The 25009-nt window shown below is 39.5% G+C and overlaps 1 protein-coding gene across 4 annotated transcripts in view; it reads left to right on the top strand.

Annotated features, from left to right (window-relative positions):
* The window catches only part of ARNT2 (aryl hydrocarbon receptor nuclear translocator 2), a 104498-nt gene that overhangs the window by 61356 nt on the left and 18133 nt on the right, over window positions 1-25009 (top strand). For all 4 annotated transcript variants that reach the window (XM_062630132.1, XM_062630160.1, XM_062630150.1 and 1 more), the window contains 7 exons: window positions 1902-1967; window positions 2423-2508; window positions 11355-11431; window positions 13091-13225; window positions 13881-13955; window positions 17429-17580; window positions 24877-24949. In XM_062630132.1, coding sequence (XP_062486116.1) covers window positions 1902-1967; window positions 2423-2508; window positions 11355-11431; window positions 13091-13225; window positions 13881-13955; window positions 17429-17580; window positions 24877-24949 — 664 coding nt within the window. The remainder of the gene's footprint in view (window positions 1-1901; window positions 1968-2422; window positions 2509-11354; window positions 11432-13090; window positions 13226-13880; window positions 13956-17428; window positions 17581-24876; window positions 24950-25009) is intronic.

Below are 25009 nucleotides of genomic sequence, written 5' to 3'. Positions count from 1 at the left end.
AGACATCTTGTTGCATTATTTGACCTTGAAAGTGTAGTGACACACTCCCATTAAGCATTTCCAGAATGCTTGTTTTGGAACTGGAGTAAAACTGAAACCTTTCTTCCTTTATGATTAATGACAAACAGCACCAAATTTGTGTGTTGCAGTTATTTTTATCAGTGTGGGGTGCAGGATGCTTTCCCCAGAGAACTTCATGACAACTTCACCCCTGGAATGTAAGCCACTGTCTCTTCCAGTCAAATTATTCAAATCAGTACTTTAGGAACAAGGCTTTCACAAGACAAGCTCTGTGTATTTTTTTAGCAAACCAATAATATTAAAAGAATTTTGAAGACAAACAGGAATTCAGTTGCAAACTTGCCAGCTATGTAGGAATTAACCTAAGCCTGGTATGAATTAACCAGATGTCAGCTGGTTGATGCTAGATAAATGAGTAATTGTTAGAGGCTTTTGTTTTGCAATTTTCTGACTTCTCCTCCATTGCTTGGGCTTCTTGAAAGAGATTTGGCTGACCAGTGCTTCTGGCTGGGACTTGTGGGCACTTTTGTTATTGCAGTGCTAATGGGATAAAATGCCTGTTGCTATTGCAGTAAGTTTCTGTCTCTGTGGTTAGTGGGGAAAGTACAAAATTGCATCTGCAGCCTATATCCAATATATATGCTGAATACAGATGATGCAAAATTTGTTATGAAATGGAACATGCAAAGCAAAATATTTGACCCATTACAGCAGATGCCTGTACTTATGTGGTGGATTTTCTTCCACTTATATGAGGAGGCTGAATGTATGGCTCTTGGGTGCCTTTTTAAGGGTTTTATGTATTTTATATCTCCCAAGGTCAGACTTCAGAGCTATAGGACCTCTTCCCTCTTAAGCAAGGGGAAAGACATAGCGCCTGAGAGAGAGACACGGGGAACATTGCTTTTTCTTCCTTCAAGCTGCACACAGTGATCGTGTGAGGAGGACATTTTTGTGGAAAGAAAACTAGGCCTCGTCCTGTTCACAGTTGTTCCTTTGCTTTCAAAACAATTCAGATCGCAGTTATTTCCTAGCACTCTGATTCAGTAAACTCTAGCACATGAGAGCACATGCCAGTAGCCAGCCCCATTGTTTTGGGTTTTTTTGAATTCTAGATTTTATTTTAATTGTTCATTCCTTCTCCTTGGCAGTGACTGGTGTGAAAAAAAAACACCCCAGTACAAGACCCAAACTTTGTGGGAAGAATGAGCTTTAAATAACGTGAACTTTCCTTGTGATTATCTCTTTCATTGTTATTGTTTTTCTTTTCCATTGAAAATTAATTGCTTTTACTTTTCAAACTGCTCAGCTTCAAATGGATTGTTAAAATTACACAGTTGGGCATATTTAGTAATATCAAAAAATGTAAATGGTCAAGTTTTAAAGAAAGCTACTTGACAGTATAAATAGTCTGTTCTTGCAAACATTAGTTCAGTAGTTGCTAGTGTTGTAGCTGGTGTATGGCAGTTGAAATGCTCTGGCCACAGGGAGCTACCGGAACACTGAGATTATTTTCTGTGGATAAATGGGGACTGATTTATATTCTCTTCTAGTTTTTACCCTTGTTTTACAGTATTTTGAAGTGTATTTGTACTTCAGCCACTCTTGGAATGCCTATTTCAAATAGTCTTTAGGTTGGGGGAGTGCAGGAGGGAAACTTCTTGTAGTCTCTTCTGTTCTAAAGTAAAAAGAATGTTTGTAGCACACACAAAAAGCTTAGCCTGTGGAAGCAGCAAGTTCTAAGAAAACATGAATGTTACTTTCTGTCAGAAATAAATTATTGTCTACTTGTATATGCTAATAAAGATCTTAAAATGTATTTTTATCCTGGGTATTTCTTTTCGGTTTTGAGCCCTTTCAAATATTAATTTACTTTTTAGGTGTGGAAATGCTCCTCTGGATCATTTACCTCTGAACAGAATAACCACCATGAGAAAAAGATACAGGTACTATTACTTAACTTATCACAACAGTTAGTTGCCATACACACTCTCATTTTCTACTGGGCTAATGCTCCCTCAGGGAATACAGCCTGACCAAACATCTGCATTAGCACACAGCACAAAACAGCACTGGGGCTCAGGAGAGGAGAACTCACCACTAAATTCAACTGTTAGCAGAGTCATTGGATCTTTTTGCAAACCAGATCTTTTTACACAAGTCACTCAAATTCTTTGTCTTAACCAGCTCCATTCTGCAGTGTCTTTCTCAGAGAAGTATTATGGAAAGCAGGTATGGCTTGAATAGCATTTAATGGAGCTGATGTAGTACAGAGCTCCGGGTTTGTTGTTTCTAACATAACTGACAAATACCAGTAAATCATTAGTAATTGTAGTTTAAAAGCATAAAGCTATTCTGCATGTTGATCAACACAGTATTTTTGTGTTTCTTTTTCATTTAGGAATGGCCTTGGCCCAGTAAAAGAAGGTGAAGCACAATATGCTGTTGTCCATTGCACTGGCTATATCAAGGCTTGGCCACCAGCAGGTATGTATCTATCTCACTGAAGGTGCTGTGCACCACACTGTCTTCAAGGCAGTTGAAAACCTGGCTCAGAGTCCTTTGCTGGTACAAAACCAGGCTGAATTTTAGTGGGGTAACCAATTCCGGCTCATTTTGAGAAGCTTTTGATAGCAAGAAATAGCTGTTACTCAGGGCCTCCCTATTTTTCCATGTGAAGCCCTTCCTGGTTTCATTGGCACAAAGGAACTGAAGGAATTGTCGGTAATGCAGAATTCCAGCAACTGGGATCAGAAGTTTTCACTCTGATAAACAAACATAAAAATGGCCTGATTTTAATAAGGTAGACACAAAACATTTGTACTACTAGAAAATACCAACTAGTACCGAATTGCAAGCACCCATGTATGGAAATGTGTAATTTAGGTGCATAGGCCTTCCCAGTGTTGGGGTTAGTAGAGAATGTTCAAAGATTGCATTAAATTCTGTTTTGAGGCTGTTTTTCTCGGAAACCAGTCTTGGCATATTGCTTTGAACTACAGAGAAAAACATTTGCCTACTGCAACTCAGTATTACATATGGGAATATTTACCTTTGAAAAATGCAAGGAGGAGACAGCAGAGCTCATCCAAGCACCATTATGAACTGGGTGAGCTGACCTTGGCGTTTGCAGTAGTTGGAGAGGCTGTTTGCAGTATGACAGTGCCTGCTGGCATGAAGCAAACCATGAGTTGTCCTGCCCTTTTGCGGTCGTGTACCACAGGCATAAATCACATTTGTGCAAGGATTATGGATGGATGCTAAGAGGTGGTTTCCACCAAGTCTGTGCAGTGATGTGCAGACACCAGCATACAGATGTGAACTTCTTGTTGATTTCCTGCTGAATTGCAGTTTTGGAAGAAGAGGAAAACTTTCCCTTTTCTTGCTAATGGGGTTAATATTCTTCAGTGTGTTGTAGGAGTCAAAATGTTTCAGTTTAATTTTTGTCTCAAAAGAGCAAGAGCACAGTGTGTGTAAATTGCTTAATAAAAATGAAAGCCTGGGAATTTGTGGGTGTTTTTCTTCCACAAAGAGATTAACTTTTGTATCAGTAATTCCAAACATAATTGAATTCAGCCTTTATATGCAGGATGTCTCTTCAGGAAGGTGCAGGTCAAATGAGATTTCTTGCAGCTTCTTGCTTATCTTGAATGAAAAGCCTGCTGCATGGTATGGGATGTTTGAAGGGATCTAACACGTCAGGGTGGATATTGCTAGTGCAGAGCTGCAAACTCATGAATTCATGTCACTGCTGGGTTACAACATCAGCAGTGTATGAATTCAGCAGCCATTTCTGCAGGGGAGCAGGCACTGCTGAGCAGGAGCATGACATGTAAAGGAACTTTGGGATCTTTGACTGCCTGGTTGCCAGTTATCGCATTGTAAGTTCTAGTGCACTTTAGTGAGGTGTTGTCCCCATCTTGAGCTCTTCCAAAACCTCGCTGTTCTCCCATGCTTAACAAGCTCTTTAATTTCCAGGCTTCATTAGTTTATGGGAAGTCTATGCCAGTGTATTCTTGTATTTCACTGAAAATCAAGTGGGAGTTTTCCTGCCTTGTGTCTGTCTCTCTCCAGTGTTCTGGTGCATTTCCAAAAGGAGGTCATATCCTGTCAGCCTTGCCTTTGCACAGTTAAACCAGCTTGCTTCTTCTAATGTCCATTCTCACAAGGCATCCCCTCTTTATCCGTGTGTCTTTTCTTCGCACTTGTGTTTCCACTTAACTTTTCAAAATGTGGGTCATTGGCACTATACACTCTTCATCCAGGTCAGATTATAGTAATGTATAATGAAAGTGGTATTTCCTATCTTGACTTGCAGTATACGACACAGCATGCTTCCCTTTTGTATACTGTATTCTGCTGGCATCTTAAATCCCTATATATATGTGTATACACACACACCAGGCTGCCTTTTTCTCAGTTGTCAAGTCCAAATCTTCCAGTTCATAGCAAAAATAGCTTTGAATTGTGTGATCTTTAAATTAATAATATGAAGTTTCATCCCATTTCTGTTGCTGTACTTTATGGCTGTTATTAGTCCCCAAGTGCATGCTTATGCATTTAGTAATGTTGAATTTCATCCCATTTCTATTACTCCACTCCTCAAGATCACATGGTGCTCCCTTATAATATCCCAGTGCTCCTCTACAATTTTAATGCCTCCAAACTATAGCACAGTCCTAAGGGATGTTTTCTATTTTGACATCCTTATGTGGAATTTCAGTGTTCTTTTATGTTGCCATCCAAATTGTTACTCATAATAGTCATGCTGGAGTGCTTTTCTCAGGGCATATTATACTGAATCAGAGAGTCTTTCACGCATGTTTATTTGCCCTCCTAGTCTTCCCCACTTTGTATTGGTGATTGTCATGTATCCGTTGACTTCTGAAGTTGAATGGGAATATCCATGGTCTGAATTGGTCCCCAATATATGTTTGGGTAAATAAGTGGCAACACCACTGCATTTATTCTCATTTCCAGGGGTAATTCAACCATAATCTGTAAAGCAAATGAAATAGCTGCAGCAGTAATTGAATTTGCTAGGGCTTTTCTACCCTGTAATAGAATTACTTCTGTTCTAATCAGTCAGAGGCAAGGTTCTGGCCTTTGCTTCATCTGTGGCTTCTTGGGAATAAATGGGTTTATGCTAAATCACAGCTGTTAAAAGTTCAGCTATGGAAAGGATGGTTTTAATTTATTTTTTAGTTGCCAAGTGGACACTGTAATATAAACTCATCCTTTTCTTTCAGAGATGCAATGTGGCATGTGCCTTACACAACCACTACACAGCACATAAAATGTACTTTCATAAATGAAATAACAACTATTTAGCAAATGCTCTCAATGTGATTTGTTTAGCACCTGTTATTTTCTGTTTCTGGATTGTGTGGCATTGTGTGTGGCCAATGTGTTAATTTTTATTTAGTCCCACACTGTGTATAACACCATCAGTACTGATATAGAAATACCAAGGCAAGAACTTCTCTTTGATCATTATTCGGGCAATAGAGTATCAGGTTTGAAAACGCTGATGCTGTGAGCAGTCTGCTAAGTCTCTTAAGTAATTTGGGTACTTTAAAAAGGTGAAAACAAATAAACTACAGACAGCTGGCCATCAGCATGGTGGCATATTTTAAGGACTGGGGTTTTGTGGTTTTGTTGTTGCTGTTTTTCCAAAGATCTAAGGTAGAAAGCAGATTCTGTTATGGCTCAGGTTTGTGGTCAGCATGAAAATACTTTTTGCACATCTAGCCTACCTTTTTTTTCCTTTTTTATTGCTTTAGTGAAGAAGCAAGGCTCACTTACTGGCAGACTGCCTTTAGCCCCTTTTCCACTGAGAAACAGGAGAGAAAACAGGAAACATCATGCCTTGTCTTCCATTTAGGTTCTGTTAGTTAATGTTCAGTTCATTTTTCTCCATTTCTCTGCAAGAGAAGGGTAAAGCTAAGCTCAGGTGAAAAACCTGGCATATGATACCTACACGCTCATAGCCCCATAAATTACAGGTTGGCCTCAAGTAATAGGGGTAAATTTTGCATAGAAGTCAAAGGAAAAAAGGAGTCAGAAATTCCGGAATGATATTCCAACCAGTTATTGTATGTTGTATTAAAGAATGACCATGTAGTGCTGGATTATTTTGAATAAGGTAGAAAGACCCCTTGTTTGAAACTGGCTGAGCACAAATTCCAGCCTTTGTCCTTCTGTTCCTGGCAAAGCAGCACAGCTAGAACAACTTGGGATCATTAACCTAGAGAGTGCTTCGAGTTCATGAACAGTCACAAAACTGAGAAATGCTGTGATCATTCAATTTTCAACTTATGGAACCGTTTGCTTTTCTTCTGGGTTTTGGTTTGTTTTTTTTCCCTCTGAGTGTCTCATTCCTGGAAGGAAATTTATCTTACGTGGTCTATATGATATTTTCCTAATAGGTTTGTTTTTTTTTCATGCCATAACAATTGATGGAAAATATTTGGTGGAGAGAGAAGATACAGTCTGTCAGGATGTTGGTAGTTTCCTGTAAATGAAAACCAAGGACCTGCAGAAAAACATACAGTGAAGAAAAAGCTTAGATAGATACTTATTTCAAAAACTTCAAATAGAAAGTCCCAGAATAAGGTTAAATTCAAATAATGTTGAAATCTTTTTTTCTCCTTAGTTAAAGAAGAAACATTTTAGTCTTCCAAGTCAGACTTACCGTAACGTCTTAACCACAGCATGCCAAAGCTGTTAGATTATTTTAACGTTTTGGCCAGAATCTGGACGTTTGTGCAAAGTACTCCCTCCTCCAATACAAAACAAAATAGTTGCTTGAATATTCTTTGCAGTGCTGTCATTTTCAAGGCTTTTTTTTTTTCTCTTTCTCTTTCTAAAGAGAGAAGAATTTCAGTTTTGTTGGGTTTCTTTCACGAGATTTTTCCTACCTATGCTGTAAACATCCACAACCTTTTTCCATTATGTATGGGAGATAAAGTCACGCAGTGCAGTTTCATGCACCTGCGTGTAACTCTCAGAAATGGTTCTGATGAAGGTAGCCATTAGCAGAGGATTGCTGCTGACCACTGGGCACTTAAATAGCATCCTTCTGAAGACTTATAAATCATTTAATTTTGAGTGTAGTGAAATAAACCCTATGATTCTACGATTCTAAACCCACAAATGCGCTAACACTATTTTGTGTTTCACAGAAAGACAGAGAAAAAAGGCAGAAAGTGGTTCTGTTGTGTTGTTAGAGCCAACTGGTAGCTCATTGGGAAAACTCTTAAGTTTCTTATGTCGGCACAAACACATGCCATTGCCCTGTGGGAAACTGTTTGCTGGCATAAAGGATACTTGGAAATTAAATATAACCTCTCATGACACTGCCTTCTGTGAGGCTCAGCTGAAGGCTGAGCTTTGTGAATTGTTGACTTCAACTTGAATCATTGAACAAACATAGCACTATATTTATTATTCAAGAGGAACATATATTTGGTATTGAGGAGTCCTGTCTCAGGGTTACATATAAAGAATGTGAATAACTAATGTATGTTTGTTTTGTTAATACTGCCTGAAGCATGGCTGCTTTCTTCCAGGCTTTTGCAACTTTTTCTTGGAGATAATGATGGTACTTGGTGATGTTAAGGAGAAATATTACATTTTGTTAAAAGCTGGACAAACTGGTAGTAAGTGCAGTGCATGTATCTTTACTTACCTGTCTATACTGAAGTACATTCAATAGGAAGTCCGCTAAAACAAAAGTAAATCCCTTATACAAATGCATCCTCCCAAAAAAGCACACCTACAGCTGAATCTTTGTAACTATCAGCAAACAATAAAGAAAATAATTTCCCTCTATGGAATGCTGTCAGTAACAGCACCTACATTGCAGATGAGCAGGCAGTCATTTTGGCATGTTTTTACTCTAGGCCCTTTTAGAGAAGGGTTAGCAATTCAAATTCACTGGGTCAGGTATAGATTAATTCGAGGCAGATTGTTTTTTATTCATAGGGTGTCTTGTGAGACAACCCAACTAATACATTTTCCACTCTGTTGCACAGACCAAATATAATCCACTGGGGGGTGGGGAATAAACCAAAAAGGTGAAAACTAGAAGAGCATCCCTTGCCAAAAGAGTGACATCAGAAATGGTGCTTCTTAGCTAGGTTTAATTTTATAGCTTGCTTATTGCTTTGAATTTGTTTGGGCAGTAGCAAGCATGGACCAAGTTCCTAAAAAGGAAAGCGTGTTTGAAAGCTGCAGGAAAAAAAGATTATGCAAAGTAAAAGCCGTCCAGCTGAGTGTCTTTGCTGTCGTTCTCAGTACACTGTGCCACTAAGGAAATGATTGAAAAAGCTTTTGAAGTCAAGGGAAAATACTTTAAATTTGTCCTTCTCAAATGGAAAACTCTATTTAAGAGGGATCTTTTGGTTAAGGTTATCTAACTAGAATGCCTACAGTTATTTCCTTAAAGCAGCACTTAGACCATGTTTAAGTGGCCTGATTCTCAGAAGTGCCAGGCAGACACCAAGAAAATCCTCTGAAGGTGGTATTGTAGGACCTAGAATCAGTCACCATCTTTGAGGTCAGACCCCCTATACTGAGGTGTCTGAATGTAACTGTATGTTCATGTTATGTATGTATGTTTATGGTGTATGCTTCAGGCACCAGCTTTTAGAATATTTGTTCTTTTGGCTGATGGTTGAACTTGTCTCACTGCTGAGTTCAGGGCCGAGGAATAAGAGATTCCTCATCCATTTCCTGAAGGGATGCAATCCTAGCTGCCATCTTCCAGCCGAAGTGTTGGGTCAACTCTTCGATAGCTCCAGTGCTTTCTTTCCTCCTATGGTTGCTTTTGTACAGTGCTGCATTTCTGTCATAGCAGAGTCAATGTCCTCATGCTCCTTCCTAAACACCATTTCATTTGTCCTGCTCTCAGTTCACACCTCCAGTGACAACTTTGTCAGGTGAAACTTTGGCATCTTCTTATCCCCTGCAACTGCACACAACTGTCAGTTAAGCATTTTCTACCTATTTAAAATTAAACTTGCTCATGTGGAGGAGTGTAGGTTTAGTTTTGGAAGCTCAGCCGTCCCTGTGCTCCACATGTATATGAGCAGATAGCAGCCATGTGTCTGCCAAAATTTTGCCTTAAATGGACACAGATTTGGGTCTGTTTGTGTCCAACACAGATACATTTGCTTCTGCTTTTTCAGGGTAATATTGTCTCTCAAGAGACAGCCAAATTCAGGTCCTTTGCCTACTGGAGCTGTCGTTAGCTTATTACTGCATCTTGCATTGAAGAAATAACGGTGTGTAAACAAAACAAGGAAGGAAAACAAAGTACTTCTAATGCTTCTCAAAGTACTTCTGTAGTACTTCTCTCAGCTGTAGTTTCATGTCAGTGGTTTATGCTCTCCACAGTATGCTGGTGTCTCAGAGCATGGAACTTATTGGTGTTTAGGATCTTGTTTGTGGTTTCCTTAGTGTGTAGAGGAAAAGAGGCTGGAATAGTAGTGTGTGAAATACTGAATCAAGACTTTGTAATTTAGCTGCCTGAAGAACCTGATAAACTGCATGCAGCGCAGAATAGTTGTGCAGGGGGGATATATGCGGGTTGTCTTCATTTTAAGGATTTTCTGAATGAGGTGAAGAATCTTCAGTGAAAGTTTGGATCTGTAGTGCCCCACAGAGGGACCTTCATTGGAAACACAAAATAATGTTTTATTGTAAAATAACGTGTTGATTCCACCCAGTGATATTTTTCACTTAAAGTGTTTAGTGATAATGTATTCCTAAGGTGACATACTGCCACCTTGATCTTCTTGTACAGTTTCTAAGAACACATTTCAGAGGGGTATCCTGTTGTTTGAAGGATTGCAAGTGGGTTTAGAAGTTAAGGAGTTATTTAGAGCAAAATTTTTTATGTCTGGGTAGCAAGATTACTGTGTAGAAGACAAGGGGGTTTTGCCCAGCTCTTGTAGTGTGACACTGAAATTCCTGCTGCACCTCAATTTCCCACTTGTCAGAAGGGACAATAATGCTTTTTCTTTGTAAAGCTCCTGAGATCCCAGTTACCTGTTAAAATCACATTTATCTGTTGGGAGCTGCAAATGAAGATATAACCCCGAAATTGCAAATTCCATTGCAAAAAAAGTTTGAATATACAATCAAAAAATACAGTTTTTTTTTCTTTCATATTTTGTGTATTTTATTTTATTATATAACTCAAAGAGAACTAAAAACTACCTGTAGAGTGCTATATAGAAACTGATTGTCAGATAGGATTCAACTATTTTGATGGAAAATAACTTCCTTCAGAGACTACTTCAATTTCATCAGCAGCATTTGTAGTCTTTTTACGTAGTTGTCATTTAAGGAAGTTGTATGCTGTCATCTTCTGCACAGTCCAAAGATTAACTTACATTGGGAATTATAAACTTTGAGGATCAAGTGGCTGTTTCATAATTGGTAGCTGCTTTGCAATTAATTTCATTAGTGCTTTAAAGTGCCTCTTAAATGATTCACTGCCTGTTGTGACTGAGTTCCTTGAAAAGCCTTGTGAAAGAGTTTACACATCGCTTAAAATAAGTCAGCAGTGTCACTTTTGGAAGATGTTTTTTTAAAGTGCTTCATAGGAAATTGCTATCTCAAACCTGGAGTTGGGAAATAGCCTTAACTAAAGACTTAGCCAACTAGCAAGTAAACAGTGCTAATGTGAACGTTCCTATTTGTGAAATACTGAGATGGAAAACAGTACACGTGTATGTTTTGAAATGATTCCTGTGTTTATAATAGTTACTCCTGTTACACAACAGAAACAAGCACTATTCACAAAGCATCCGCATTTTTTCAGTGTTTCAACTTAAGAACCCAGACTTAGTCCATTATAGAAAAAAGTAAAACCAGCTGTTAAGTATAAGCATGAAGTTCATGAATAATCTAGTCTCTGCCTTGTTTTCAAGGCTCGTTGTAATACATTGTTCACAAAGGAAACTGAACATGATGTGCATTCACTGACCAGATGAAGTGACTACATGGTTCCAGTAACATGCTGCAGAGTAGTACTCACAGAAATGTTACTGTCCATCTTGGTTTATAATGGAATTTTTGGTTCTGCTTTGTCCAGCAGCCAAAAGTGGTGCCATGGGTACTGTATATGCATATGAGGTATGTAGGATTGAGCATGACTGAGGAAGATCATCTAATCTGAGCCCAGAGATGATGCCTGAATCCTAGAGAAGACAATAATGCTATTTTGAATGATTTTAAGCATTTAGAATAGTATAGAACCAGTCTAGCAGCATCTCTGCTCATCTCAATTTCCCAATTATAACAGTGTTTGTTATTTACTCTAGGAATGACTATACCAGAAGAAGATGCTGATGTGGGACAAGGTAGTAAATACTGCCTCGTGGCAATAGGAAGGCTTCAGGTAATGCAGTCTTTCCGTGTACAAACTACTTCCAAAAGCATAGTCAGTGTTGTGGTTTAGTTGTAAAAGATTTGCACAAAGTTCTAGTACTAGATTCTAACTTTTAACATGCCTCCAAAATATAAAGCACCTTGATGTCTGTGTGCAGCCAGTCACTTGTTTAGAAAATGTCAACAGAGGAAAATGGAAATGTGGTTTTGGTGAATATGTGAACTGAATCCAAAAACAGCAGCAAAGATGCTCCTGGAAGATGAGCGTGTACAAACCTCATATTCTCTGGGGTGTGTAAGGATGGGATGTAGTAGATAGTGAAAAACATGGGAGTACAGGCACGGCAGGTGATAGGTTAAAGTGGCTCCCAAAGCCAGTGATACGCGCCTTGCTATTCTTCCATTCATTCTCTCTCTCTGGCAAATCAACTACTTGAAAAACTTTGATTGCAGGAGTTATTCTGAAAATGGTAAAGATAAGGTAGTCAAGAGGCACTTCACAAAGAGTAGCTTTATTCTCAGTGTGTATCATATTGTGCATTCAGATGTGATGTCAGCCAAGGGAACTGTCAGGATAAAATTTTACTTCCTTTTTGTCCAGATGGTTGCAGTCGATGTGTTACATTTTCTTCCTTTATCCATTGCTGACGAGAGCTCTGAGCAGGAGCTAGAGCAGTCACAGTGAATCTCCTTCACCGAAGCAGGAAGGCTAATTTTTATCTTCCCTGTCTGGGAATTCTGCCATGGGTGAATGTGTTTGAGCCTCTTGCATGATCTCCTATTGGCGTGCACTCATTGCCATCTGCTAGGATGGCATCACTCCTTCTGAAAAGGTAGAATGACCCTTTCATTAGAGCACAGGTGCTAAGCTCATTTTATCAGAGAACAGCCTGCACATTACTGCAAGTGTTAGCACTTCTGCAGAGCATGTCTCCATCGTGATGGCAGAGCAGCAAAAGTGTTGCATGATGCTTTTTAGGTTAATCATGCTTTTATAATCATGGGTAATATATTACGCTGTTGGAGAAAAGGAAGTTGTGGGGATTCATATGTTACAACTGCCAAAGAAAAAATGATTTCCAAGAAAATTACACGAGTAACATGTGGAGTGTCAAAACATCTGTTACTTTAGAAGATCCAGCAGGCTATCTGAGGAAGAGCAAGGGGAGGCTCTGTGGATGGGCTTAGTCATAGAGGAGTCAAGGTGCACTAATGAAAAGTCTGTTCTATAACAGCAGATTGAAGTCTTGCATACAGTGAACAGGCTAATCTGTTTCAAGACAGCAAAATAATGATATTTTGTTCTTTTTGCACTGGGACCTTGTTAACAGAGATATTTCCGAAGGCTGTAAGAAAACAGTAGTCCAGTTTGTGTCCTCAGTAGGAATCCATGGATGTGAATCCAGCTGTACTTATATCCTTACTAAATCCATCCTTCTTAAGAACTTCTTGTGTGTTTGTTTTCCTGCCATGCTGTTAAGTCTAGATAGGTGTCTTGGGGTGAGATATTTGCAAACTAGACTAAAGGCTGTTGTGTGTCATTTATTTGTGCTGTTGTTTTATTTCTGACCTCCTTTAGTAGTTAGCAGTCTGCCAACAGATTTTGTTCTTTAGCTAGGTAATCAAATTTGACTTAAGGTGACTGTTCTGTGGACTAATTTGGTCCTAGGTGACCAGCTCTCCAGTGTGCATGGACATGAATGGCATGTCGGTCCCCACTGAGTTCTTGTCCAGGCACAATTCTGATGGAGTCATTACCTTCGTCGACCCAAGGTGCATCAGCGTCATTGGCTACCAGCCCCAGGTCAGTGAGGCACTGCAAATATGCAGATGCTTTAACCCTTCACAGCTTTCCATTGAAGACAGTTCTGTGATAAAAAGTTAACAATGCTTGGAGAGAGTTTTAGTCCTGTAGATCTTTTCTTCTGCCAATCTATTGAGCAGTAAGCAAACATCATTTATGGCATCTGTTATCCTTTAGGCTTACATCTGCTCCTCTGAATAGGAGGCTAGTCACAGAACTGAGTAGAATAGTAAATGAAATCCTGACTACCACAACTCTCCCTTGGATAACTCTCAATAGTTGCAGTTTGGAAGAAAAAATTTCTTGCTCATTTATTTTTCCCATTTACTTTGACATTAGGTAGCTTTATTGTTTTCACAAAAACTAGTGCAATAAAATGAGCTGTAGTAGAGGATGTCAGTCTCTTCAAGACACCATTTCACAGTTATTAAAAGAAAACACTTAAAATTTGTTTGTAAATACATATATCTGTGCAACAGCAGAAATACAGTGTGGGATATGATGCCTACAAACCTGTTTGTATGATTCATCCCTGATTAACCGAGTAGTCCCGCTAAGGCAGGTAGATGTAGTGTCTGCAAGGATTACTTGCAGATCTGCCAGTGGATTTGTGCTGTGGTTTGGGGTTTTTACACATCTTTATGTTTTATTCTAGGATCTTCTGGGGAAAGATATTTTAGAATTCTGCCATCCTGAAGATCAAAGCCATTTGAGAGAGAGTTTCCAACAGGTGCCATGTCCTGCTCCTTTTCTTCCATGATTTATTTATTATTGTTGTTATTATTTTGTTCAGAGAAGTAGGTTTTATTTTACATTTCAAGGTATTTCTTCTGTTATGCAGGAGAAGGAGGGGCAAGATAGGAAACAATTTGTTGATCAGTTAGTAATCAGTTAAGCTGCATAAATGGGAGTTTAAATGCTGTGTGTGTTGGCTGTATTTTCAGAAATAAGTCAACATAGTTAAACATTTTGCTTTCTTTTTACAAAAATTTAGATGGTTGTTCACAGTTAGAGCTGTTCTGGAGATGCCTGCACAGATCCCACTTTGTTAAGTGGCAACTGAAAGTATTTAGCTCCCAAGATGGGCTGTTGATTTGAAAGTAGTTCTACCCCTCTAATGCTGGATTGTTTGTGACCTAAATTCTCTGCTAGCATAGATGATATACTTCATATGAGTTAATGGAAGTTACACCACTTCACATCAACAGAGAATTTGACCCTTTTTCCTACTAGGAAATTGGAATGCAGAGAGAAGTAACAAAAGATATACAACATATGGAAAGAGTTACTGATTTGGATTCATTTTTACAGTGGGCCATGTTTTTACATCAGCTATATCAAAGCCATTTATTCCGTTGTAGAGCTTAGTGTTACAAATTGGTCTGGGACATACAGTAGGAGTGCTTTCCCCAAGCCCTCTGCCTGTTGCTGATCTTTTCAACACCTTCCCTGCTGCACTAGAGAGCGTGGCATATTATGTTTGACTGATTACTGAGGTTCACTTGATATAAGTGGTTCCAGATTTTCTTGACAACAGCCTATAGCTCAAGCAAGATTTGATGATCCATCTTGCGTTGGATACTGAGATGTATTTTTAGCTGTGAAGTGTGGATATGAAGTGACTTCTAAAACAATTTGTATTTATTCAGGCATGGTATGCAAAAAGTGAGCCTGGAAAGCCTCTCTGGGGAAGACAACTAGATGCTGTTCTGTGTTGATAGAATAGATTGTGAAACTGAGGTTATGGTCTCTACAGAAGCATTGGAGATAGTGTAGGATACTGGTACTCCTGAGCTATTTCTCACCATCCCCTCCTTTAGGCATAGGCTACCAGCCCCACTGCTGAGCTAGCAGAAAAGGCTGTGAGCGCTCTGCATCCACTTCGGTGTCCCTTGAGCAGGCCGAGTTCAAAGAGCAACCAAAGACTTTTCAGGATGCTGGTTCACCGGGAGGAGCCTGTGAAAATTAGATGCTTTACATAGGTTCACCACACCCAGTTATCTTCTCTGCCTCACCTTGGGTGGGGGTGTGATGTTGCGGCTGAACCTACCTGATGGGTAGCTGTCACCAGGAGTCAGGTACTACTCCCCAACTTCTCTCCTCCCTGACCTTCCCACCCTTTCTACTGTGGTGATGCTAGCACAGATGGACTTGCTGGGTGGGCTAGTTAGGGTACTAATTGCTTTTGCATGAGACTGGCTTTCAGCTGCTTCAGCTCCCTGAATTTGTGCCTGATCGCACCGGTGGCGCAAGAACAGCAAGAACACATATGCTGTTTTTCACTAGTGCCCAAATGATTGATTCCATTAATTTATCCAAGAGACAATGACAGAGAGCTGCTGGATAATAACATGTCAAACATCCATCTCTGAAGTGATTGCCTGGGGCTCAGAAGGGCTGACTAACTAACATTCAAGTTAGTGACCTGTTCCACACAGTGTTCACCGAGAGTGAGATCAGGCAGTGGGAAGCTGCCAGAGTATCTCAGAACTGGGTTGCTGGGGACTTCACTGTCACTACTCGCTATTAGGCATGGGCACAAATGATTTGCTAGATCAGACCTACATGATTTGCTTAAGGTCATACAAAAGAGAGCAGAAAAAAATGCAGATTAAGTGAAAGTTTCTGTTCATTCAACCTGTGTCCAATCTATGAAAATACTGTGCTGTTTCTTTGGTAGGCAATTCCTTTTTAAGTATATTTTTGTTCACTAGAGCAGCAGTATGATTTGGCCTGTTCCTTCAGTCATGCAATAAAAGACTGAAGTAAACAGTTAAGCTATGCACCAGGTGGTTTTTATTTCCAAAGAATGTAAGAAAGCAAAGATTAAATATTAGCTTTGATATTTTTTTTGTGCTATTTTGTTTGTGTGCACTGGTTTAAGACAGTTCAGGATTTTCCCACTAGTGATCTCTATTCTTTATATATTATTACAGAGTTAATGTTTGCTTAATTCAGACTTCAAGACAATAGATCACTGCAGTTTGTTTTATTATTGTTAGTTTGGCCATGGAAGTCTCTTTGTTAAAACACAACTGTGAATTCCAATAACACTTATTTTTTAAAAACCCTCTCAAAACCTGACATTTCTAATTTGCTGACAGTATCAGAACCAGGTTGGGGCATAACAGAGGAGGGAGGAGGGTTTTACAGGTCTTGGTCAATTGCCAGAATCCATCTCAAAGCTTTTACTTCCTTGGGAAGATAAATTCATTCATCAGGGTGGGAAAATCAGGCTGGAATAAGATAGTCTCAAGGCCAAAATCAACAAATAGAGCTTGGTATCAAAGAATCCAGAATACAGCCATTGGATGTCCAGTAGGATGCTGTTCAGATTGAACGCTTTTACACAAGCTCTGTGGTTTCTACCCTGGGTGTGGTAGTAGAAAATTGCTGATAAAAGAATGTCGCTCACTGAACTGAACTACAAAAGTAGTAAAAAAATAGGCATTTGCCTCAGTATTACTTTGAGCTTTCTTGGGCATCACTAAAGGGCTTTTTATCTTCTATTTGCATTCTTTCAATTTAATTCCATACCCAGTTGATCAGATTGAAATGCAGGAAAAAACAGGATTGAAGCATTTCTTATTAATCCAGTTACTTGTCGATAAAAGCAGAGGGTTTTCTCCTTTTAGAGGATACAGGCTGCAGATAGCTAATAGAAAATAAATTCCAGTGGATAAGGATTAACAATCCACAATGAGATGTGGCATTTCCTTGCAGCAGACTTTCCCTTTTCTTCCCTGAGGCACCCCTGAGATAGCTTGGTGGAAAAGCAGTAAAAAATAGATAGCCCAGGTAAGTGCCAGCTGAATGACTTGGAACAATATAAATTTTCTTCTGACTTAAACCAAGGTTTTTAGATGCCACATGAAAGGCAACTACAGTGCCACTGTGCAAATATTGAGTGTACTTTACTTGGCTGCTTCTTAATTCTCACTTGATGCCCAACTATTGACTTCAACAAAACCTCATCTATCAAAACCAGAATTTGAACTGAGTGTTGCCAGATGTCTGTGGACAGTGGCTTATCAGTGTTCTCTCCATTCAAATAGTGGCTCACTCTTTCCTCTTTTGAAAGTCAGAATGTGTCCATAGCTTTCTGTAATTCAAGTTTAAAACATACTAGTTATTGCTGGGTTCTATTCATTTGCACAGGAGGTTGCAGTCTCCTTATATTAACCTTTCTGAATGGTATTGCAGGTTGTGAAACTGAAAGGTCAAGTCCTGTCTGTGATGTATCGTTTTCGCACCAAAAACCGGGAATGGATGCTTATCAGAACCAGCAGCTTCACATTTCAGAATCCTTACTCTGATGAGATTGAATACATCATCTGCACCAACACTAATGTAAAGTATGTGCCTTTCCAGATGCTCGTGTATGGGGTTTTGAAAGAATTTAAGCATTGCTGTAAAGCAGCATTCTGATTTTTTTTTTTTTATAGCCTGTTTCTAACTACTTTTATTTTTCTGTAACAGTGCAGTCTATAACAGGGTTTTTCTGCAACATAAGATCTCACAGCATAGCTGTTTCTCTGTGTCATGATCCTGCAGTGCTTCCAGGGCCTGGCTGCACTGGAGGAGAAACGTCACTTATCTGTTATGTCATTAGACAAGCCCATTGATCTCAGTCCAGGCTGCCTGAAACTAACACAGGGTTTCCAGCAGCAGACCAGCTGTCCTGATACTGGAGGAAGGTTAGCCTGATCCCTAAGCCAAAGAGAGGGTTGCGTGTCCATGCTCATTGTGATCATACCATTCCTTAGTCCTGGACATCTTCTTTTTGAGTTATCTACTCTTAATGGCCCAGAAAACTGGCACAATCATTTCCTTAGTAGGCTTGACTGGGAAGGGTTCCCAATACTCAGTTAAGATCTAGTGGAATATCCCCAAGTATGGGGGCAAATCCAACCCTTATCTTAAGAGGGAAATTACAACATCCTGTCTTTGAATTAATGTTTTCAGAAATCTGTCACTGGACCTCTTAGGAGGAAGTAACTCCAGGACTGTAGTGGAGGTTCATCACCCTGTAACTGAGCAGAGAAGCTTTTGGAGCCTCCTGAGTTCTGAGCCAGTTACTGCAGAAGCTAATCTGGCCTTGATAAAACTATTGCTTTATAATGTGGGGGTTTTTATAAATATTTCTTCTTTCTAATATAAACTTAATCTCTTCCTAAAACAAAATCTACTTCTGGTCTGACCAAAGATGTTTTGCCAAGGTTTTACTTCAGAAGAAATTACTGGTTTTCAGATCTCAACCTGTTTGACTACATAATGGAAATGCTGAACGAGCAGTCTGCTAGTGGAGATGCATGCTGAGAGCTCCACTTGCAAAACCAAACCCCTGGGGCTTTGGCATTTGAGCTTAGGAAGCTAATAAGTGTCTCACGGTGTTCCTTGGCTTGTTCCTTTGGACACAACTAGAAGGGCTGTACATTCACTCACTTGCAACCTAGTATTGCAATTGGCTTGCTCAGTTTCTTTTGCATACTCAAAAAAGTCAGGCTTAAACAGCTGAACAGTTAAGCTCATTGAAGACAAGCAAATGTGTCTTGAAATCAGACAGCTAAATATCTCTCTGTCTTGCACTGTGCATCAAAATAGATATTTCCACATTTCTGCTGTCCCATATTTCTTTTCCAAATAATTTGTATATGCAAAAACAGGCCTGCAAAATTAAAAGCAACTTCTGAAATTTGCCCAAGGCTGGTTTAATTGTGTTTTGTTCCCAGGAGTCCACAGATCAAAAAGCAGGGCTGTAGACTTACGTCGTGTTGACTCTTGGGAATGTTTTTTTTTGCTGAGGTTCCACTATACTGTTCAGCTTGGCATCGCAGCCCTTACTGTGGTGAACAGGGCTATGGCAGCTTCTGGCTCTGAATAACAACCCAGAAATACTGACCTAATATGGAAGTTGCCTGCTGCTTCTTTGACAGAGGATGTTCCCTCTTTCCTGTCATGGCGAAAATGTTCTAGTCTGATGGCAAGATACAACCCATATGCATCTGCTTTTGAATAGTAGAAAGAATGCATTATTCAAACTGTTTTCTGTTTTCCCCTGTTCTCTCCCACTTCAAAGACAGATTTCCAGAGAGGATTTACTGTAATGCACTGCTGTTTCTGCCCATTTCTGGATCTTTAATTTTGTTGGGGTTTTTTTTGCATGTTTGAGGCCATGTTTTGATTTCTGATTTCCTAGATGCCTCGTGAATTATACATCATGATAACTGCTGATTTCCACTTCCTTGTGAAGCTCCTGCTGGGACTGGTTGTTCAGCACTGACCCCAATGTGCATGGCTGTCTTCACATATTGGGGAAAGTATCAAATGCTCTGGGTCCAGCAACATGCTTCACATGGAGACCAAGCAGGGGTGCCTTCCACTGCAGCTGTACGCCGTTCTGCCCAAGACACATGCTGATGTGTCTGTCATGCTAACATAGCCAGCTCCATAACATACATGTTTGAGGCAGTTCAAAATTCAGTGTGACGTTGTAAAGACAATGTTGCTAAAATATCTAGGTTTAAATCAGGTTTTAACTCAAGATGGTTTAATGTCACAGTACATATGTACACCTGTGTGTGTCTATTAAAGGAACAGAGTTGCTCAGTAAACAGAATTTTCCCAAAAGACTGTAGAGGGCAGTGGTGGTTCCAGTTATGGAGGGATTGATTATATTTTGGTGGTGGTGGTTTGTTTTGTTTCTTTTTTTCTCTTTTATTTTTTATAAAGATACTCCTTTGGAGCTTCAAACAGTCAACTTTCCAAACTTGCTTTTGGTGTGGAAGGATAACGAAACATTAGGTTCAAATGTTCACTTAGTTCCTTGCAAAAAAAAAAGAAAAGAAAACTTCTCTCAGTTTCACTTGGGTGTAGTCATCCAAGAGAAACTTCCTGGAGAAATGAAGCATTTAACGTTTAGCATTTGTGCTGTGTTCGGCTGAAAAGAAGAGTCCCCTGTTTGACCACATCTTCCTGTGTAGTTGGGACTCTTTGATTTCCAAAAAGAAAGAATAATTGTGATCATTGTTTATTTAATATACAGATAGATGGAGCAGTGTTTGAATAAAATAATCTGTCATAGTGACAGATAAAGACTACATGAAAGTCTTTTTTATGTATATAAATATGTTTATAATTATATATATATATGAGAAAGATATTTTTCTGACCTTTATGGAGATTCTGATGTTCCATTTTGTAAGCCCCGAGTCCTATATTTGTGCATTTATGAATCCAGCAGTTGTCCTGAGTCTCAAGTCTTCTCTCAGAATGCACTGGCACAGGTCACTGTGGGAGGCAGCCTGCCCAATGAATCAGTCCTGCTTGTGGGAGAGATGCTTTCTGTTTCACATTCTCCTGGGCCAAAGTACTAAAGAGATGAACTATTCTGATAAAATTCCAGTCTATGATAGTGGTGCTGAAGACTTACTTTCTCATGATCTCCATGCTATCTGTGGTCTATCTGATCCCTCAAGGCTGGTGTTGGACAGACCTTTTCATACAGGTGAATTGGAGTTGGAGGTTAAAAGAAGGTCTGAAAGAGGATTTTACAGTTGCAGCCCCAAGACTTGTATTGCTCCCATTTTGTCCAAACCAGATGCAGGAAGCACGTGTGCCTGCATTACATAAACACAGCTTGGTAGGGATACAGTAGTATTGTTTCTCTCTCACCACAGAGACTGTTAATTTTAAAGTTCAAATCCTATTTTGGTTACTCTGATGCTTAGAAAAGGGACAGGTGACTTCAGTGTTCATAGAGAGAAAGAGTAATTTGGCTTAAATCCTTTCTAATGTCAGAGGAGCTTTCACCCAATCTTCCCTTTTCCTCCAAATACATTTACTTAAGTAACTTTGAAGTAACTACCAAATCCTTCAGATTTGCTGAACCGTTCCTTGTTCAAGCCAGGGGCTTTCCCAGTCTCATACTGAACCTGTGGGTGAGCCAGGAGTTCCTGCAGTAAAGCAGGAGTCCTCTGTTGACCCACACAATACCTTACTTGCTATGTTGAATATCCTGTAGTGCCAGGAACTTTGGCGTTCATTTACTTCTTGAAGCTGTGAAACTGAAATTGAAACCAGGGATGGTTTGAGTTTGGGTTTTGCCCAAACCAATAATAATCCCTTGTTCTGTATCATCTTTACAGAAACCATCTAGCGATTGGGTCATTGAAGGGACCTGCATGTGATGACTGTTCAGTCCAAAGGGCTGGTTAGATGACAGGGTGTGAAGCATCAGCTCTCTCTGGTTGGCTGGTCCATCAGTTGCTGCACATCTTCTTTCAGGTTTCAAGCATCATTTGAACTATTTCTACAGTAGCAGCAAACAGCAGAAGATACTAACCTGGTTTTGTATTTGAGGCTTACAAATTGTAGCATAGCTTGTACAGACTTCAAGGAAGATACTCTTTTAAGTCTTTGGTTTTTATAGGAAATGGTTTTGGGAGGTTGTTCCTAAAGTTCAGTGCTGTTAGCACAATGTGGTATTTATATTGTACTGCAGCTTAACGAGTATTAGAGATGAAAGATAGAGAAGGGCAAAGGAGCACTAAGTTAGAGCAGTGCCTACAAAACAAATAACCAGTAAGTATGCTGTTTTGTTTGGCTCATTTGTATGTATATGGCTGAATCAAGAAAACATACTTTATACGGAACAGAAGAGACCTAATGTGCTGTTTATTGACACACGCACCAGGTCGGTGGTAGTAAAAACAAATGAAACAGTGTAATTAGCTTTCACGTTAACAACAGGATTTAATGGGTGTTTATTGTCCACAGAGTGGTATTTAGAAAAACTTCCCCATAGATTTGCTATGATTAAATTGCCTCCCATAGCTCTGTGGAATAGTATGCATGTTATGCTTGTGAACAGAGAATTTCTTTGCATTCCAGAGGTAATTTTTAGGAATTCTCTGTTGGCTAAAATCGTGGAAAATCCATGGCTCTCTCATGACCTGGAGAGTACTGGCTTTTTTTTTTGCATGTTACTCACAGGGCGAAAGTTATTCTGTATCTTACGTGTTCTTACACTGTAAGGATAGCAGAAGGCTTTTGCCCATCTACTCCAATCTGCTGTTAGTTGCAGGTTACAGCCATTAAAGCTAGTAACTGGTGTCTGAGCAAACCGTCCTTTGGAAAATATCAAGGGATGGAAAAATCTGTTACTTTCTTCAGTACCTTGTTTGAGAGTTCCTCACATTCCCATCTGTTTGTGCCTAAACTCATTTGACTTTGTCTGCATGTTTGTCTCTCAGTGCCTTGACGTTTGAATCTATATAGCTTAAAACTTAGAAGAAGATTTGGATAAAAATCTAAAATAGAAGCCTGTGGCCAAAAATGTGTCCTAATTTTCCAGAGTTTCAAATCCATGATCGTGCTATTTTGCAAAATCCCATCTATTACCACTTGTCACATTATAGTGTCTCTCTGGGAGAACACCCACATGGTGTGTAATTCCTCTCAGATGGGTGATTTTTCCCTCAGAGAGAGGCCAGAAACTGTGACCACTGTCAAGTATCATTTGCAAGTATCAAGCTTTCTTGTCAGTCCAACTCCAATTTTATCTTTTATCTCTAAAAGATCCTAATTTTGATCTTGCAAAATTTGGGTGTGAGTGGCTTATTTCCCCTTTGCTAAGTGAGCAAAGAGCCTCACAGAGATAGTATGCTTCTGCAGATCCTCAGGCCAGAAGTAATCTTGCAAGTTGTGACTAAGTGGCAGAAAGCAACTGTTGATGGAAGGTGGAAAACATTTAGATGATTTTGCAGCTGCTGAGGTTTTTGTCATTACACAGGCAGTCTTCCTTGAGGTGCTGCAATGCCAGCAAGCTCCCAGCTTGGCCTCTAGAGACTGGGTCAGAGCCTCCTGTGGAGCTAGACAGTGCCAGAGCAAGGAACTCTGCCTTCTCCATCGCAATGCTGCTTCTTCAGACAAGGGATGCAGTGAATCCTTTGCTTTTTACAGGGAAATCTCAAGCTGTTGTGCCTGTTTACCAGCTGGACTGTTGGCTGCACGCTGCTTTCAATGGGAAGTTGTGAAGTGAAGGTGGTGCTGAGCTCAGAGGTATTGCATGCCTAGGCTGCAGCCTGGGCACAGCTCAAAGCCAGCGGTGTGCTGGCAAGACCCTGTGGCTCTCATGTTCTGCCATCCCAGCTTAAAATGGGACAAAGTGGGGTTTATCTGTCTGTAAACAGACACAGAAACCTGTGCTTAGGCAAGTGAGGTTCCTAATGACCAGCATGGGGATCATATAAGTCCGAACAAGAAAGCATAAATTTGCATTTTAATAGTAAAATTCTGTTCTTAATGCAATCCTTTCAAGAGGATTAGGTTTTATTTCTGGTAAGCTGTACTGCACACTGTTTTTTTGTGTAGAAGCTTTTTTGTTACAGTAATTTTAAAGTGTCCAGTCGCAACAATTAATATAACTGGCTCTGATTCTATAAATTAGGAGCTTTGAATTTGCCTCCTTTCAGAATTTTAAGAAGCGAGTGAAGAATTTGATTCAGAACATCACTGTGCTGGATATATTACAAGTATATAAAAGATCTGTGTGTTTGTATAAATGCAATATATAAAGGCAGTATTTGCGCATATAAAATGTGAATATACTGACTTACTGCCACTTGCGTGTTGTCCCTACAAGTCACCTATCAGTTAATTCTCATGACTTCCAATGATATTGGCTAATTGTCTTAGTTAAGTAGCAGCATCTGACACTAAGCACAAATTAAGTGCATTTCAAAGATGTGAAGAGTTTTCAGCACTAAAGTTCTTCATTCTGCCAGATGGCCCCAAACATTTATTGCCTCTGGCAGCTGCTTTTGAGTATTTTTCTATTGGGCTTAAACCACGACACTGCTGCACATTTCATTTTTCCTAAGTTCGTATGATTGGATTAAGGCTATTACTTCCAGTGATTTTTATCTCATTTAAACAGTGGATATTTTTTTGTTCAGTTCTGATTAGCATGGAAAGGAGTCTTGTGTTTTCTGTAGCAGCAGTCAACACAAATTGATTTTATGTAATGTCTTGATTTTATATAGTAGCACACAGAATTTATTTCTGGATAGTCAATGCCTTAAAAGCTTTCAGAAATGTAATAGACTCTGCACTTGGATCCTGATGAGACTAGAATCAAAGCATGTTAAATAGTTTGTATTGCAAAGGGATTTATATGCAGTTCTTTCTAGCTCAACAGGTTGTTCCATATTCATGTCTGACATGCTTCGGACAGAGCTTTGATCACCTTTTCTTATTGCCTGGCATAACATAAATGTGTTAGTGTTCCTGGAGGTTTCTTGTTCAGTATGATCAGTGAAGAGGTCTGGTATATTCATCGTTAACATGCAGAAGATATTCCTGGTGTTTTAATAGTGAATTCTTAATCCTTTATAGGGAGGTCAGATTCCATCCTACATTATTTGCCCCCTACATTTCTGTGATATTACAGCCAAAGTCTTCATGTGCCCTGGGGCATTCCTGTGCTGCAGCCTTTCTCAATGAGGAAGCTTTAAAAACCTATTAATTTCACAGGAAAGGATTTACTATATCACCTGAGAGACGTTTCACTTAGAGTATACAGTAAGAGACGTGGCTGCTCCTTTTTGTATCTTGTTTTTTTTAACAAAGTAATTTTGTCTCCTTTGCAGGCAACTGCAGCAACAGCAAGCAGAACTTGAAGTACATCAAAGAGATGGGCTGTCATCCTATGACTTATCTCAGGTGAAATCTCTCAAGTTTTTATTTTTGCGCCTCTGATCTTTTAAAACATAAAGCAGTCTT

Source organism: Pezoporus occidentalis, unplaced genomic scaffold (genome assembly GCF_034315485.1).
Source record: "Pezoporus occidentalis ecotype Australia unplaced genomic scaffold, CSIRO_AGI_Poc_V1 ctg11, whole genome shotgun sequence".
Classification (NCBI taxonomy): Eukaryota; Metazoa; Chordata; class Aves; order Psittaciformes; family Psittacidae; genus Pezoporus; species Pezoporus occidentalis.
This window is presented reverse-complemented; position numbering and strand designations above follow the sequence as displayed.